Source organism: Mirounga leonina, unplaced genomic scaffold, assembly GCF_011800145.1.
Source record: "Mirounga leonina isolate KUSES-001 unplaced genomic scaffold, KU_Mleo_1.0 Mir_104, whole genome shotgun sequence".
Lineage (NCBI taxonomy): Eukaryota > Metazoa > Chordata > Mammalia > Carnivora > Phocidae > Mirounga > Mirounga leonina.
In genome coordinates, this window is record NW_023270231.1 from 12,493,637 (window position 1) to 12,510,514 (window position 16,878).

The 16,878-nt window shown below is 41.4% G+C and overlaps 1 protein-coding gene across 2 annotated transcripts in view; it reads left to right on the forward strand.

The window, feature by feature from the left end:
- The window catches only part of TENM2 (teneurin transmembrane protein 2), a 923,830-nt gene that overhangs the window by 553,454 nt on the left and 353,498 nt on the right, over positions 1-16,878 (forward strand). The window contains exon 3 of one of the 2 annotated variants that reach the window (XM_035013873.1): positions 3,303-3,512. The exons of the other annotated variant lie outside the window; for it this stretch is intronic. Coding sequence (XP_034869764.1) covers positions 3,303-3,512 — 210 coding nt within the window. The remainder of the gene's footprint in view (positions 1-3,302; positions 3,513-16,878) is intronic. 2 annotated transcript variants of the gene reach the window in all.

A 16,878-nucleotide genomic window follows, 5' to 3' on the forward strand; every position in this document is an offset into this window, starting at 1 on the left:
ATAAATTAAAAGGCAGTTCTGTCTGTACTATATGAAATGAATTCATGCTGAACAAAATTTCAGAAAGTTCATGTAAAGAGTGATTTCACAGCAACTATCATATCAGGCTCCTGGAAAATTGCACTTGAACTTCAGTTCCACCTCAGTCACTCAAAGGAATTTAAAAATTTGGCTTCCAGCCATTCTTGTTCTTCAACATGCATTTCCAGATATGCCTCAATAATACAAACATTAAAGCCTATTGATTGTGAGTTAAAATCTGTTCCTACCAGAGCCTTGCTGCTAAATGGACATCAACACTGACTTCACAGGGCCCTGGTCAGGACACGTCTACATTCAGGGGCCTAGAAGAAGGCACAGGGTAACACTGCTGTGAAGGAACCACTTTGAACTTCATAACAAAATTACAAGAAAAGCTTTGAACTCTGCCAGATGATAGCTGCTATAAATAACCATTTATTCAAAGAAATGTTTCTTTCTTGAAATCTTGAGAGTGCCTTGGGACTGGGAGATGGGAAACTGGAAACATGATTTGTAAATCAACCTTCCCCCCTCTTTGTATGTCTTCCTCTTCCCCCCCCACCCCCATCATGCTGTTAGGGCAAACACCATGCAGAGTAGTGAGAGGGTGGATTTTGGAACACATAGACCTGAGTGTGACTCCTGGCCCCTGTCACTTGCTAACTAGGCAATTTTACTGCTCTGTGCCTCAGTTTCCTCATTTACAAAACGGGGATTATAATAATTCTAACCTCAGAGAGATACTATATATAAAGGGGCAGATAGTCATTGCCCAAAAACATGAGCAGTTAAAATAGTAATCGTGATGATAGTTAGTAGAGGGAGAGCTATGGGAGAAATGTGGATTAAATGTTAGCCCCAATTCTGATGAAACTCTGACATGTCCAGGCTACTTTTGCTGGAGCATCCGGCAAGAACATTGTGCCTTACGTGGCTCCCAAACTGTTAGATATAAATTGAATCTTTCAAGCCAAATTCTGTTTATCCATTATTCTATTTCAGGGATGATGATTCTTCAGTTGTGTTACTGGACAGGAGCCCCAAACACTTGAGCTGTAGGAGTCTCTTATTCCCTGTCTCTTTCTGCAACTCCTACCCTCAAAAAAGTAACAGACTAGTGCTGGGTGGGTGGCTCTGTGCAACCCGTCGAGTTTCCTCTTACCAGAAGTCCATCTCCTTTTCTCTCAAAAACTGCTCAGGCTTCAACTTCCCCAGGAATCCTTGTTGGACTATCTACCCTTACCTCTCCCTGGCCAGGCTGGACCAAGTGTCCCTCTTCCTGCCTCCACAGCACTATGTCTCCACATGCCACTGTCCTCTTTATTACCTGGTACTGAAATGATATACTTACCTGTCTGCCTCCCCCACTCGACTGTGAGCTCTCTGTGAGTAACAATGATGTCTTGCTTATTTTTGTGTTCTCAATATCCAGCGGAGTATACATAAGAGGCACTCCCATTTTATTGAAGGAAATTGATCTATCAATAACATTTAATGCACCGAGGAATAGATCAGGAAAGACAGTTATAAAAGTGGCAACAAAAAAATGGCATCCATCTGAGGTGCCTGAAAATGTATTTGCATATGTAGTACATTTAAAAGCAGGAAAACATATTTCTTCTGACTCTGACACTTCCTGCCTGAGTTGAAACTCTAAGCAGATTCTTGAGTTTGCTTTCTCAACACCTTACCCTTCTTTCCACACCTCCAGCTTTAGGGCATATCCCGTGGGCTGCTACTCTTGGCTCATTTTTCTGAGCTTCCCAAATGAACACACCAGCAGGCAAGCAATCACAAGGACCCCAACACATAAGGGTGAATCAGGTGAAAGTACACACACCAATTATCTTCACTCAGCAATTTGGCTGCCAGGAGCTCCCTGCCATGTGAAAGAGAGGTTGCAGCAGCCTTCTGTGTGGAAGGAGAACTTTTTGACCCAAGGACAATTCCAAGTTACTGCCCACCACCTGCCAGGCTGGCCACTCCTCCCCATGGCCTGGAGTAGCTGTGCTTTGTAGGATTTCCCCCGTGATACGCAAAACAAAACAAAAATAAAAACAAATGGTGGTCGGGGGCCTGGGTGGCTCAGTTGGTTAAGCGACTGCCTTCGGCTCAGGTCATGATCCTGGAGTCCTGGGATCGAGTCCCACATCGGGCTCCCTGCTCAGCAGGGAGTCTGCTTCTCCCTCTGACCCTCCTCCCTCTCATGCTCTCTGTCTCTCATTCTCTCTCTCACAAATAAATAAAATCTTAAAAAAATAAAAATAAAAACAAATGGTGGTCAAGAGAATGGGGGCATTGGCCAATTCTTTAGGATGCACATATGTGGCCCTTTCTACTTCTACCCTAAACTAACTAATTTGGTTAGAGTCTATCTTGTTCATTTGCTCATTTATTCAACAGGTGCTATTCGTTAGGAAAATATTGAGGGTACAGGGGGAATAATGTAGACAGATGTCCACCTTCAGATAGTAATAAGGACTGTGAAGAAATGTAAACAGGCTAATAGAATAGAGCGTATGGGTGAGAAACTTGGAAGGAGGCAAACAGGAAAAGTTTCAAGAGAAAGGGCTTATCAGCAAGGTGGCAGGTGGGGAGAATATTCCACATAGAGGAAGCGGGAAGCATAAAGAGTTAGAGGACAGAAGGGTCTGGCATGCTGAAGCAGCAGAGGTAAAGAAGGCCACGCTGGCTAGGGAATAAGGGGCTGAGTGGCGAGTGGTAAGGCCACTACTGGGGGCAAGGTAGGAGAGGCCGTTTGTGCCAGAGAGGCAGAACATCATCATAAGGAGTCATCATAAGGAGTTTCAGCTTCTTTCCACATGTAATGGGAAGCCATTGGAGGGTGCCAAGCAGGAGAGCGATAGGACCTGATTTCTTTGGAGAAGGGATGCAAACAGTGGGGATTAGATGGGTGTATGGCAAGAGGAGAAGCAGGGAGAGCAGCAAGAAGATAGTCCAATGAGAGATGATGGGGAATTATAGTAGGACTGTGGCAGGGAAGATAGAAAGAAGTGCATGTTTTCCTGACTGGTTGCATTTCAGCCGTCTAGATGGATATTTCCACTCATGCCCATTTGGTGAAATACGCAGCTACCTGCAGTATGAATTTGGACATTTGGAGAAACATCAAACCACTTGGAAAAAAATACATCTGGAGCATTTCTTTCTCTCTTTAATTTTTTAGATATTTATATTGTGAGGTGGTTTCAATGTAACTTTCTCTGGATGCTCTCATGACACTCATTGCTGACCTTTGACCCCTCTGTCCTCTTTCCCAGGTCGTCCCATTCCACCTACATCCTCGTCTAGCCTCCTCCCATCTGCTCAGCTGCCTAGCTCCCATAATCCTCCACCAGTTAGCTGCCAGATGCCATTGCTAGACAGCAACACTTCCCATCAAATCATGGACACCAACCCCGATGAGGAGTTCTCCCCCAATTCATACCTGCTCAGAGCATGCTCAGGGCCCCAGCAAGCCTCCAGCAGTGGTAAGGAAACTGTGGTGTCTGAGTGCGCGCTGTTGTCTGTGTGACATTCTTGAGTCTCTGGCAAAATGACAGCCCTGAATCCAGGGCTGGGGAAAAGGCGGTGCGGGGAGCATCAGGTGAAACATGCTTGTCGCTTTGTGGCATTGCAACTCCAGGACGCATTTATTGAAGGTCACAGTTACTGACGAGGTTTTGCTTATCTTAACAGGGCTTGGGCCTCCTTCCGTGGGAGGAATTTGCCCACTGCTGCACATGAGAGCATGCAGGTCTCAAAGGTGAAGTGCCGAGAGACAATGGAATATTGAATTTTGTATTACTACAATTCTGGTCATAGCCGAGTGACCCTGGACACCCTCACGTGCCCAATTTGTGTGCATTTCAGATCTCTTGGTTTTTGATGGCTGGCTTCTGACTTTTTCTTCCTTGCTTGTTTAGATGATTTTGTGATTAAAATGCGTTCCCTTGATATGAATACCGAATGCCTTGCCAAGTCTGAAGTGTTCAGGAGGTGACCTCTCCTATAACCCTCTACATGTGCCACTTCACTTGAATTTAACAAGCTGATCACATGGTACCATGATAAATCCTGCCTCTAAAGCCTGAGTTCTCATTGTAGTTTTCACTTGCACCAAGCAAAGGGACTGGCCGCAAGGTTCTGTCCCACCTTTGAGGATTTGGGGGTTACTGTCTTAGCTCCCAATCTCTAGATCTTAAGTAGAATTGCCCCAGGCTCAGCAATAATCATGCCTTATTTTGATTTGCCTTGTTGGTGAAATATTCACAAAACATATGAACACAGGAGTGGGCCACACCTAGGGTTAAGTACCTATGGCCCAAGGAGAGACATTTGCAGAAATTAATTGATCCTGACCCAACGGCTTTGGAGTTATCTTCTGAATTGGCCCCTCGTGGTATTCATTAACACATCCCATCAAAGGCAGTACAGAGCTTTCCATGCCAAGAGTGTACCTTGATGAGATTGGGTTTTGGCTTCACCCATGAGAATATGCCACCACCGGCCTCAACCTCTACAATTAGAAAGGACCTCCCAAATGCATTGAAGATGATTCATTCTGAAGATGGAATGATGGACTGCTACTTATAATGGCCCATGCCCTTCTTCAAAGCCAGGCCTGATATATTTAGTAAACTCGTATTCTTTTTCAAAAAAAATTACCTAATCAAATCTCTCATCAAATGAGCAATCCATTGTTGATATTATGAAGGCCTTTAATCTACCATAAATCTTTATTAGAACTCATCAGAGTTTCTAGTTTGAGAGAAATGTGATTATGGCACTCTTAAAATGACATTACATCATTGGGGTGATTGGTTTATCATTTGGAGAAGAGACATCAATCATAACTAGCATAACCACACAGTAAATGAATTCAACCTTTCTACCGCGGAACAATGACACTGTAATTGCTCAAAATCAGGCTTAAAATGAAATCGGAAAATGCTCTTTCTTCAAATGTGATGTTAACTTAATGGAATATATTATGAAAAATCATGTTTGAGGAAATTCTATATAATTAAAAATATGTGGAAATATATTCCCTTTTTTTCTTTCATCGGAACCTGATTTAAGCTACAAAGCCATTTCTTTCTTTTCTTTTCTTTTCTTTTTTTTGCTGCAGAGATTATGTTGCATTTAATTGAACTATCCTCGCTTATGTTTTGCTGCTTTTTATTTCATACTATGTAATCGTGATGAATATTGTATTATGAAGGACAAGAGGCTTTTGAAATGAGGTGCACCTGCTGATAGCTTTTTAAAAACAGACAATTATTAGGGTGAAAATGAGCTTTTAAAAACTATATCCTTTTATGCATATATGGATAGCTGGGCAAAGATGATTTCCAGAAGAGAGGTCAGTTCGTATCTGAGAGCCGTCCAGAATATTTTCTCAGTGATAACACTGAGAGATTTCTTTTCTTTTTGACATTGTATCAGATTATAAGTTGTTGGTAGAGTATTTTTGTTGGCTTTCTGCCTAATCAAGACCTCATTTTGGTGGACACAACAGATCTGTGTGTTCAGAGTCAAACTTAGCCATTTTTCATCACTCACCTCAATTTGTTCAGCTCACTTAAGATTGATAGCTATTTAAACTTCAGTAACAGGGGAAATACTGCAGAACATTTGAGGGTCCATTTTCATCCCAAACAAGAGTTGTGTGATATGATTTCTTCACCTGAGGGGTGAATATCCAATTGCGCAATACCCTTGTTTTCAGCAGGTACTTCTCTGAAAACTTGTTACAGCTCTGGCCACTGGGCAGTCATTCAAACTTCTTGATTGAGGTTTAGCTAAGTAGGTGCAAATCAAGTGCAAATATGTGTGCTCCTAGGTGAGTGCATGTGTGTGTGTGTGTGCATGTGTGTGTGTCTGTGTCTGTGTCTCTGTGGAATGGATTTGGGGTCCAAGGCGAATTGGGCATTCTATCAAGATCAGAATGCAGTTTCCATGAATTTAAATTTGACATAAAGGATTGAAAATAGAGTTCGACACAGAAGATGCAAAGTACAGAGCTGGGCCTGGGTGTTCTGAATTGATTGTGATGAAAGGGGCTGGATTTTTCCGTAGGCATCTTGGCACAAATGAAACGACCGTGTGAGTGGTTGTGTTCTGTTTAGCTGGTTAATTGCACAGAATTTTGTTAAGTTGGTCTCTTGTCAGTGACCTTGTGTTCTGAAGATCTGGTCGCAGTTTGATCTTTGTCTCTTTCTTAGGTGAAATAAAACCTCTTCCAGCATGTCCAGCCTATACACGACAGTAAAAAATTTATTTGCTGCTGTCCCCTTATCGTTGCTGTTAATACTTGACAGTAGTGAAGCTCATCACTAAGGAGAGTCACTGCGCATGCACACTTCCTGCCCAAAGAGCCTCTGTTCTAAAGAGACAAACTGGACATAAACTACACAACTAAAATGTTTTTGACAACATGAAAACATCCTCAAAGCAACAACAAAACCTCACCTTTGTGACTTGACTGTCATTATTTTCTGTGACTGTAGCGCATTCTTTAGTGGACGGTACTAAAACCTGGGCACCTCTGGAGCCAAATTGCTCTAACGCTCCATCTATGCCAGTCAAGCAGATATCCAGGAAGAGCTACTGAGATGCTTTGAAGAGTGGCATTTTCCCCTCAAGCATTTTCTTCCAGATAGCTGAGCTCTCCGTGTTCTGACCTTCTGCCAGGGTGGGTGAGCTCCAGAGATGTTTCTTGTATACAAAAGCATAATTTCAAATCCTATGAAATAACTCATCTGGAAAAAAAAATCTGGATCCCAGCAGCATAATGGAGGCTCCTGCAGATGGAGGACTAAGACTTCCAAATCAGAATACACGCGCAGCCACATTATAATCTAAAAACAGTGGCTCACCTCCCCTCTCGTAATTGGTTGAGTTTTGTTTTTGTTTTTCTTAAGTCTAACTAAAGAGTTTGGAACTCTCAGTAGTAACATCAAGCTACAGAGAAGAAATGTAATTTGGATGCCTCTGCCAGGACACTTTCAGTGGGTCCTATGTGCCAAAGGAGCTGTCCCAGTTGGAAAATCTCCGTTTGTCACTGAGTGCATTAAAGGTGTCCCAAGCCCTTTAAAAAAAAAAAAAGCAATGTCTTAATTATAAACAAAAATAGTACATCAAAATCAGCAAGCTTCAGGTTTCCTTGAGTGGTCCAAGAATTCAGTTGCTTACCTAACTTAAGGATTGTCTTATTTATTTAGCATCATAAAGCAAAAGCTTCCTTTATTCATTCATTTATTCAGCCATCCATCCATTCGTTCCTTTTCTTACATCTCCCACATAATGTGTGACAGCTTAGAACAAATCTCTCTAACTGGAAAACTATAACTAGATGACACAGTAAGGGTGAAGGAAAAAAAAATGTAGCAGGGTGGGAAACAGACAAATAGGCTCATATGTAACGTCCCATTTCATTATTTAAGATAGAAAACTTGATTCTGAGCTTCCTAGAAACCAAAGCGAAAAGGGAAACACAGATAAGATACATAACATTCATGAGATAAAAACAAACCAACTGCTTTCAGGGAAATTCTATGAATCCTCATAGGGAAGCCAGAAAGAAATTTGTCTTAAAGGAGATAATGTGTGCATCCTGATGACTGAATTCTCAGTAACCTGCATAATACATATGCTAAAGAATTTCCTGTCAAAGTTTCTTGTAAACACCCTCCACATAAGCCATACAAAACACTTTGAGTTAAAAGGCAATTCTACAAATATCCAAACATTGCCCAGCCTAGGGATAAAATTTGATTTAATCCATGGATCAACCTTAGTTTTACTAAAGGGCCACGTACACCGCATTCCCATTGGCAACGGGCCTTAAATATCATTGCTCGTAACTAAATTTTTATGGGAATTAACTGACTTTGAGATTGTAGTCAGAACTCTAAAAACAGATGTTCTAGGTTATAACTTTGTCTTGACAGCTATAGATACGGAAGAACTTCAATCCTCTGATGAACACTAAAGCCCAGGGTTCCAGGACAGCCTTTGCTCATCTGGGCCCCCTCCCCAACATCCATGGGGCTGGATTTGAGACGAGCAAGAAGAGGGTCCCCAGAATTTTTTTAAATTAATGAAATTTCTTCTCCTTATATATTTTGGGTTTGGGGAGATTTTTTTCCTCTAGTATATTATAAATTCCCTTTCCTTCTTAAGCAGCTACGCTCACTGTAATTCAATTTAGTTTTGGGTTTTCTGAAGAGCTCACAGCAATTACTATGCACATTGATGATTGTACTGTGCTGATGAGACTGACTCATTTTTTAAAAGTCTGTACATTGTGAGGTGATTTTGCCACCTCTCCTAAAGTACTGCATTTAAACGTCATCTTCTGTTCTCTGTAGGCTTTGCTCTCTCCTCTCAGCTTCACTCCATCATACAGAGGCCTCCACCACAGGGTTTCTGATCTTGCGTTCATAGCAGTTGCTCAATATTTATTAAACAAGTTAAGTAACCAATATCTTTAGTAACTCCCTTTGTTTTATCAATTTTCTACTTTTCATCATGTACGATGGAAAAAAATGGATAGTTTAAGGAGGGACTGCAGATCGGAATGTCCCAGCATGGGGAAATATACTTATTTTACAAAATAGATTCAATATACCTATTTTGTATCATGTTGCATCTGTTTTTAGGTTCTTTAGAACTTTATAGTTCACCTTTAAATGAGAAGTTTCCGAAAAACCCTGCTTCAGTACATCCCTAGAAGTAGTGGCTAAGGTCAGTACGAAGAACCTGGTGGGAGCCCTGGGTGGGTCTTGGCGGCTTCTCCTCCAGAGGAGTTCTCAGCCCACTGGGCAGTACGGACAAGTCCAGGATGCTGTCTCAAGGCTGTGGAGGTCACAGGGACAGCACCTGTTCCTGCCCCAAACGCACAGCCACACAGGGTTTGACTCTCTGCCTGAGACCCTTTTCCTCCCTTCATGTTAGCTGTTAAGATAAGCACTTTATATACCTTGCTTCCTTTACTTTTATTTGTCCCCCACCACATCCCAAGGTAGTAGGTCTTGCTATCATACCCATTTTATTGATGAGACCACTGTAGCACAAGATTAAGTAACTTGCCCAAATTACAAAGCTGGGAAATGAAGGACCTATGTTTCTTTTTTTTTTTTTTCTTTTTAAGATTTTATTTATTTATTTGTCTCAGAGAGAGAGAGAGCACAAGCTGGGGAAACTGCAGGCAGAGGGAGAAGCAGGCTCCCCGCTGAGCAAGGAGTCTGATGTGGAACTCGATCCTGGGACCCTGGCATCATGACCTGAGCCAAAGGCAGATGCTTAACCGACTGAGCCACCCATGCATCCCATTACCTGTGATTCAAATCCAACCTTCCTGATTTCAGAGACATTTTCCCTTGCCCCTCTCTTAAATGTTACCCTCTAAAATAGTTGTATAGCTTATTGAGATACACAGAATACACTGAAAACATTATATTAAGGGGCATGGTTACAGTTTTTAAAAGGTTGAAAAAAACATACAGCATCACAAAATACTCTTCCCCTTCTCTGCTTGAAAAGCACACTATTATCCTAGACTTTGGTTCAGTAAATTCCAGAGGGGTTCAGGAACTGTGATTTTATGGCTCCCTTAAAGTGATTCTTCTGGTCTCATAAGTTTGGGGAGCATGAATGTAATGGGGAAGCTCCAAAGTGAAAGTTGGGGAACTTGGGTGTTCTCTACTCTGTCTCTGATTCACAGCTTGATCTTTGGCAAGTCATTCAATTATCCTGTGCTTCTGCTTCTCTACCTTTCTTTTTTTTTTTTTTAAGATTTTTATTTATTTATTGAGAGAGATAGTGATAGCATGAGAAGGGGAGAGTCAGAGGGAGAAGCAGACTCCCCGCTGAGCAGGGAGCCCAATGCGGGACTCGATCCCGGGACTCCAGGATCATGACTTGAGCCGAAGGCAGTCTCTTAACCAACTGAGCCACCCAGGCGCCCACTTCTCTACCTTTCAAGGTTGGCCTTTGGCCCCAAGGGTCCATTCTTGCTCTACCATTACGTGTGTAAGTACCTTGTGTCCAGCTTGACCAGACTGTCCCAGCTACAGTCAACCCCCGCAACTCCTCTTCCTGGATAGTGTGGATTTCACTCCACCCTCTTGGCCATTGGCAGAACAGACCTACAGGGTCATGCAAAGCAGCTCCTTGCAGTTTTTCTGCAGAAGCTGAGAAACATGATCTGGGGTCCTATAACACTTTGCTGAAAATGTTGAAAGCACTCCCAGCAGCAAGTGGAAAAAGCATAGTGCCTCCAGCATTGACCCAGGCTCCTCAAGATTCACCCCAGCCTCCGAAACAATGTCTCCCATGCTGAAATTGGGAATTGATGGTCCTCAGGACTCTCCTGACACTGGTAACCAACTCAGGAGTATAGCAAACAGAGATCAGACCTTTTTTTTTTTTTCCCATGTGTGCCTTCTTGCAACACAGACACACTTTTTGATTGAAGGTCCAGCAATTTCCAACAGCTAGGGTTGGGACCGCTCTTCTGTACCATGGTGCAAATGAGCACACAGGCAAGATGGACAGGTAATTCCTTTGGAGATGTGCAGCAGAGAAGTGACATATGGCACAGAACTGCTCCTCTTCAGCAAATAATCTTGCTATTGACAAAATTCCCAAGGTCGATAAGCATTGTGTACATTCTACCTCTCCATCTCTGTCCCTGCTCCTTGGTACATACAAAAAAGATGTCCTGGGCAAGCCCAGAGAATAGGAGCTATATGCCACATCTTAACAATTTCCTGCCCTGACAATTTTTATCCAGAACTTCAGCTTCTCCCAAATTCCCTTAAAGACTGCATTTAAGCCTAAGCAGGTTCCTTCAGACTATTGAGTAGCCATTTTAAAATGTGACCCCAATCCCTTATTAGAGATCTCTCAATTCTCTGTTGAATGAAAAGATAGATTTCTTTTCCCAATGGGCAGTTTCAACAGAAGTTATAGCCCTAGACCCTGGTAATCTCTTGATCTTTCCCCAAAATAATAAAGAATAACCATATACTTAAGAGTTGGACTCTAATGTCCCTACTACTTGGATTCAAATTATAGCTCAGCCTTAGTCACTTTCTAACTTTCATGATCTTGAACAATGTAATAAATCTTCCCTTTTTTAACCTATAAAACAGTAATAAAAGTAATAAAACTTCTAAAGTTGTTACGAATATTGAATGACATTCTTTTGCATTAAATATCTTAAAAGGAAACTTAGTTGGAACAAAGGTCAAGTTTGATATTATTTACTTTTTAACTTAGAGTTAACTTATTATAATAACATATATAACAGGAAATTTCCCATTTTTACCATTTTTAAGCATACAGTTCTATGGCTTTAAGTCCATTCACATTGTTGGGTAAACATCACCACCATCCATCCCCAAACATCTTAGTCTTCCCCACCAGAAACTGCACTCATTAAAAACTAACTCTCTCCCTCCCCTCCCCTGCTCCACCCCCTACCACCACCATATTATTTTGACTCTATGAATTCGACTACTCTAGGTACCTCCTAGAAGAGGGATCATACACTATGTGTCCTTTTGTGACTAACTTATTTCACTTAGTACAGTGTCTTCAAGATTTATCCATGCTGGGCATGTGTCAGAATTTCCTCCCTTTTTAAGGCTGAACAATTTTCTTTTGTATCTCTATACCACATTTTGTTTATTCATTCATCAGTCAATGGACACTTGGGTTGTTTCCACCTTTTGGCTATTGTGGATGCTACTGTGAAAATGAGCATACAGATATCTGTTCTAGGACCTGCTTTGATTTCTTTTGGGTATATATCCAGAAGTAGAATCCCTGAATCATATGGTAATTCTATGTTTAATTTTTTGAGGACTTGCCATACTGCTTCCCATAGTGGTTGTACCATTTTACATTTTCTCCAGCACTGCACAAGGGTTCCAATTTTTCTACATCCTTACTAATGCTTATTTTCTGTTTTCTTTTTTTATTAGAATAGACATTCTAATGAGCATGAGGTGATGTATCATTGATTGCATTTTTCTAATGATTAGTGATCTCAAGCATCTTTTCATGTACTTACTGGCCATTTGGTGTGTCATCTTTGGAGAAATATCTATTCCAGTCCTTGCCTACTTTTTAATAAGGTGGTGTATTCTTTGTTGTTGTTGAATTGGAGTTTGTTATATACTCTGGATATCAATCACTTGTTAGAAATACAATTTGCAAATATTTTCTCCCATTCTGCAGGTTGCCTTTTCACTCTGTTGAGTGTCCTTTGATATCCGAAGTTTTTTGATTTTGATGTCCACCTTCCTATTTTTTCTTTTGTTGCCTTTGCTTTTAGTGTCTTATAACAAACATTTTAAGGCAACCATTTTGCTGATTTGTTTTATATAAATGGTAGCCCATTTAATCCTTACCACGGAGACATAGAAAAGTAGCCCTTAGTGCTTGGAACCAGCCTGACGCTAACATCTAGGCAGAGGAGCTGTTAGGAGCTAGCCTGGCTTTCCTGGCTGGGTCATGGTGTTCACTCCTTGAACAAAAACAATCTTGGAGAACACCAACACTAAACAAGGCCACTCTGTGACTAGGATGAATGAAAATAATACCACTTTATAATATTGCCTAAACAGAGACAGAAGCAGAGTTACTATCCCAAACACAAAAATTCAAACTTTCCCCTCCCCAGGCTAAGATGAATGGCTGTTCTTTCTTTACCTATTACAGCGTTAGCCTCTTCTTTTTTTTTTTTTATTATGTTATGTTAATCACCATATGTTAGATCATTAGTTTTTGATGTAGTGTTCTGTGATTCATTGTTTGCATATAACACCCAGTGCTCCATGCAGAATGTACCCTCTTTAATACCCATCACCAGGCTAACCCATCCTCCCAACCCCTCCCCTCTAGAACCCTCAGTTTGTTTTTCAGAGTCCATAGTCTCTCATGGTTCGTCTTCCCCTCCAATTTCCCCCCCTCTTCATTCTTCCCCTCCTGCTATCTTCTTTTTTTTTTAACATATAATGTATTATTTGCTTCAGAGGTACAGATCTGTGATTCATCAGTCTTACACAATTCACAGTGCTCACCATAGCACATACCCTCCCTAAAGTCTATCACCCAGCCAACCCATCCCTCCCACCCTCCCCCCACTCCAGCAACCTTCAGTTTGTTTCCTGAGATTAAGAATTCCTCATATCAGTGAGGTCATATGATCCATGTCTTTCTCTGATTGACTTATTTTGCTCAGCATAACACCCTCCAGTTCCATCCATATCATTGCAAATGGCAAGATTCCATTCCTTTTGGTGGCTGCATAATATTCCATTGTATATATACACCACATCTTCTTTATCCATTCATCTGTCGATGGACATCTTGGCTCTTTCCACAGTTTGGCTATTGTGGACATTGCTGCGATAAACATCAGGATGCACGTACCCCTTCAGAACCCTACATTTGCATCTTTGGGGTAAATACCCAGTAGTGCAATTGCTGGATCGTAGGATAGCTCTATTTTCAGCTTTTTTTTTTTTTTTATTAAGATTTTTTATTTATTTGACAGAGAGAGATACAGCGAGAGAGGGAACACAAGCAGCGGGAGTGGGAAAGGGAGAAGCAGGCTTCCTGCCGAGCAGGAAGCCCGATGTGGGGCTCGATCCCAGGACCCTGGGACCATGACCTGAGCCGAAGGCAGACGTTTAATGACTGAGCCACCCAGGCGCCCCTATTTTCAGCTTTTTGAGGAACCTCCATACTGTTTTCCAGAGTGGCTGTACCAGCTCGCATTCCCACCAACAGTGTAGGAGGTTCCCCTCTCTCAGCATCAGCCTCTTCTTGTCAGCCCTTTCTATAGATACAATATATTGAGAAGGCCGATCACAGAATCATCCCTTCTCCCTGACAGCACCAAATGCAGAGTGAACCTGTTTCCTTGAACCTTCTTTAAAATTAGCTAACAACAGCCCTTTGTAACACCCTTCTACTAAAGCACTCCATGGCTCCCCATTGTGTGTCTTTATCCTCCTTGCAGTGAGTTAATAAACTCAACTTTGACCACAGTATGCTTTATGGTGTTTTGTCTGGAAGATGTTGACACCATTACACTGTGTATTACTATTATCCATGTTTTACAGAAGGGAAAACTATAGCACAGAGAGGTTAAGTAACTTGCCCAAAGATACGTAGCAATTAAGTAGTACAACAGGAACGTGACCCAAGGGAATCGGTCTCCACAGTGATAAATGCATAGAAATTAAAGTAAATTGTAAAAAGACAACTCCAGAAAAAAATATTTAAGAAATTAAAAAATACTCCTCATTGACTACATGTTCAGCTCTGAATAGCATTTACATGGGTAATAATATTAATGTTGAATAACAATCCAAGCATTATCGAAGAAAGATGGGGAGATTGAAAAGGTACATATGTGGATTGGGCAGGTAGAGTAAAAGTCTAGATTGGCATCTTCTGTAGTGAGAAGTTACTAGAGATTGCCTAGAACTGAAAATGCAAGAAATAGCAGCAAAGCATAGTATTTATAGACCTAGAGATAAATATCAAAATAATCAGCTAAAAAAAAAAAAAAGGTAAATGTGGTTGCCTCTGGGAAGGAAAAATTTGGCGGTGATGGAAAATGATTGCTATTTTTGAACCAAACATTGTATGACTATTTGATTATTTAAACTCCGTTCATTTTAAAATTTTTGATGCAAAGAAAAAAAATTCAAAAGAAAGTACAAAAGATGGGGCATGCAGAATCCTTAATACAATGTCGGAAACTCCAAATGGCAGCTGTTTAATATTCTCAGACATATTGTCATTCAACAGATGGTTATTGATTAGGGGCTATGTGTTTGAGACAGTACCAGGTGTTGTGAACTTGAATGGTTAGGCACTGGAGCATCTTCATCATATCTGTAGATCTATCTGTTTCTGCTTCTGTTGATTAGGGAGCCCTGTGGAGTTGTTAGGGCTTTAGCTCTTTATCCCAACCCAGCCCCCAGCCTTACTAAAAATCCCAGGCTTAGGAAGGCACGAGCCAGAGAAGATAATGTAACTACCGTGCTTCCTCATGACTAACCCAGCAGCCATCCCAGCACAGGCACCATCTTTTACCCAAAGCTTTCCCAACCAACTCTGCCCAACTAGAGCCAGAATCAGAAGTGCATAACAGTCTTATAGTGTGCCTTATTCAATTTAGCACCTCATTACATTCTGATTTGTAATATTCTCTTGGTATTTCATGCATATAAGTCACTTGTGTCAACATTAAATTGTCACCACTTAAAGACAAGGGTCATTTCTCTGGTCTCTCTGTATCATTTAATATTTGGTGCAGGTCGAGATGCATTCAAGACATCCTTATTGATCCAGCTTTAAAAGGACAGGGGTAGACAGGAGCAGTGAAAAGGCAGATGCATCCTCAGTAGGGCCTTCCTACTTGGGCCTGTTGACTGCAGGTCATTGTAATGTTTTTAGACCTAAGATCATCTGTGATTGTGGGTGTGAGCTTGACCACTGTTAGAACAGAAGAGGTTACCATATGGTGTGAAAAGACGCTTGTTGGTCTAATCTACTGTCTTCCTTGGATCTAAGGAATATTTCTTTTGTTGTTGTTGTTCTTTTTAGTAGCTGCTGTCCTGAGTTGATGGTGCCTTTGACTTAGTTGCCTCTAATCCTTAGTTTTGGGTGGTACAGCCATAATCTCTAGGTATTGGCCTAGTAAAGGCATGGTCTTGGCAATCTATATTCGTTTCCTATGGCTCTTGTTATAAGGCACCCCAAATGGGATGGTTTGAACAACAGAAATTTATTCTCTTACAGTTCTAGAGGTTACAAGTCCAATATCATGGCGTTAGTTGGTCCACGCTCCCTCCAAAAGCTCTCAGGGAAAATCCTCCTTCCCTCTCCTGGCTACTGATGGTTGCCAACAATCCTTGGCCTTCCTTGGTTGTAGCAGTATGACTCCTATCTCTACCTCCACACCTCATGGCCTTCTCTCTGTGTGTGTCCGGGTCTCCAAATGTCTCTCTCCTTGTAAGGATACCAGTGACTGGATTTAGGGCTCACTCTAATCCAGTATAACCTCATCTTAATTACATCTGCTAAGACCCTATTTCCAAATAAGATTATATTCACTGATAACCAAGGGTTAGGGCTTCAACATGTTTTTTCAGGGACACAATTCAACACACAGCAGCAGCCAGCTGAATAGGAAGTAGGACAAAGCTACTAGATGTTGGATGTGGGAATAGAGCTCAAAGCTTCCTATCTTATTTCTGCCACAATGGGAAAAGCATCATCCCTCCTCTTCCCTGCACTTGTGTTCTAGATCCCATCGGATCTCATCTTCTTCCTGTATTAAGCATCCCCTCCCTGGAGGATCTTTGCCAACAGGACTTAAATATGTAGGGAATTATTCCTCTCCTTGAAAATTTTCTAGGAAGTGTTTTCTATCCTCTCTACCCTCTCACTCCCCACATACTCTGCAACCTATTATATTTACTTAGTTGTTAACTACTTCGACTACATTCCCAATAGCCTCCTTTGGCTCAATTTAGTAAACATTTACCATCACATCTTACACTTCCCTTTGTGACTGTTCCTTCCTCCTTCAAATGCCCTTTCCTTTGATATCTGTGGTTCTACATTCTTCTCTTCCTCATTCCTTCGTTTCTGACCACTTCTGTCTTCCTGTGAATACTTTTCTCTGTTTATCCCTTAAATGTCGAGGTGTCTATAAGTTAAAACCCAGACCCTTCTCCCTTTACTTTTTACACATGCTCCCATGGGGATACCATTCACACTCAAAACTAAAATTACTGTTTATGACTTTATGGCCTTGCT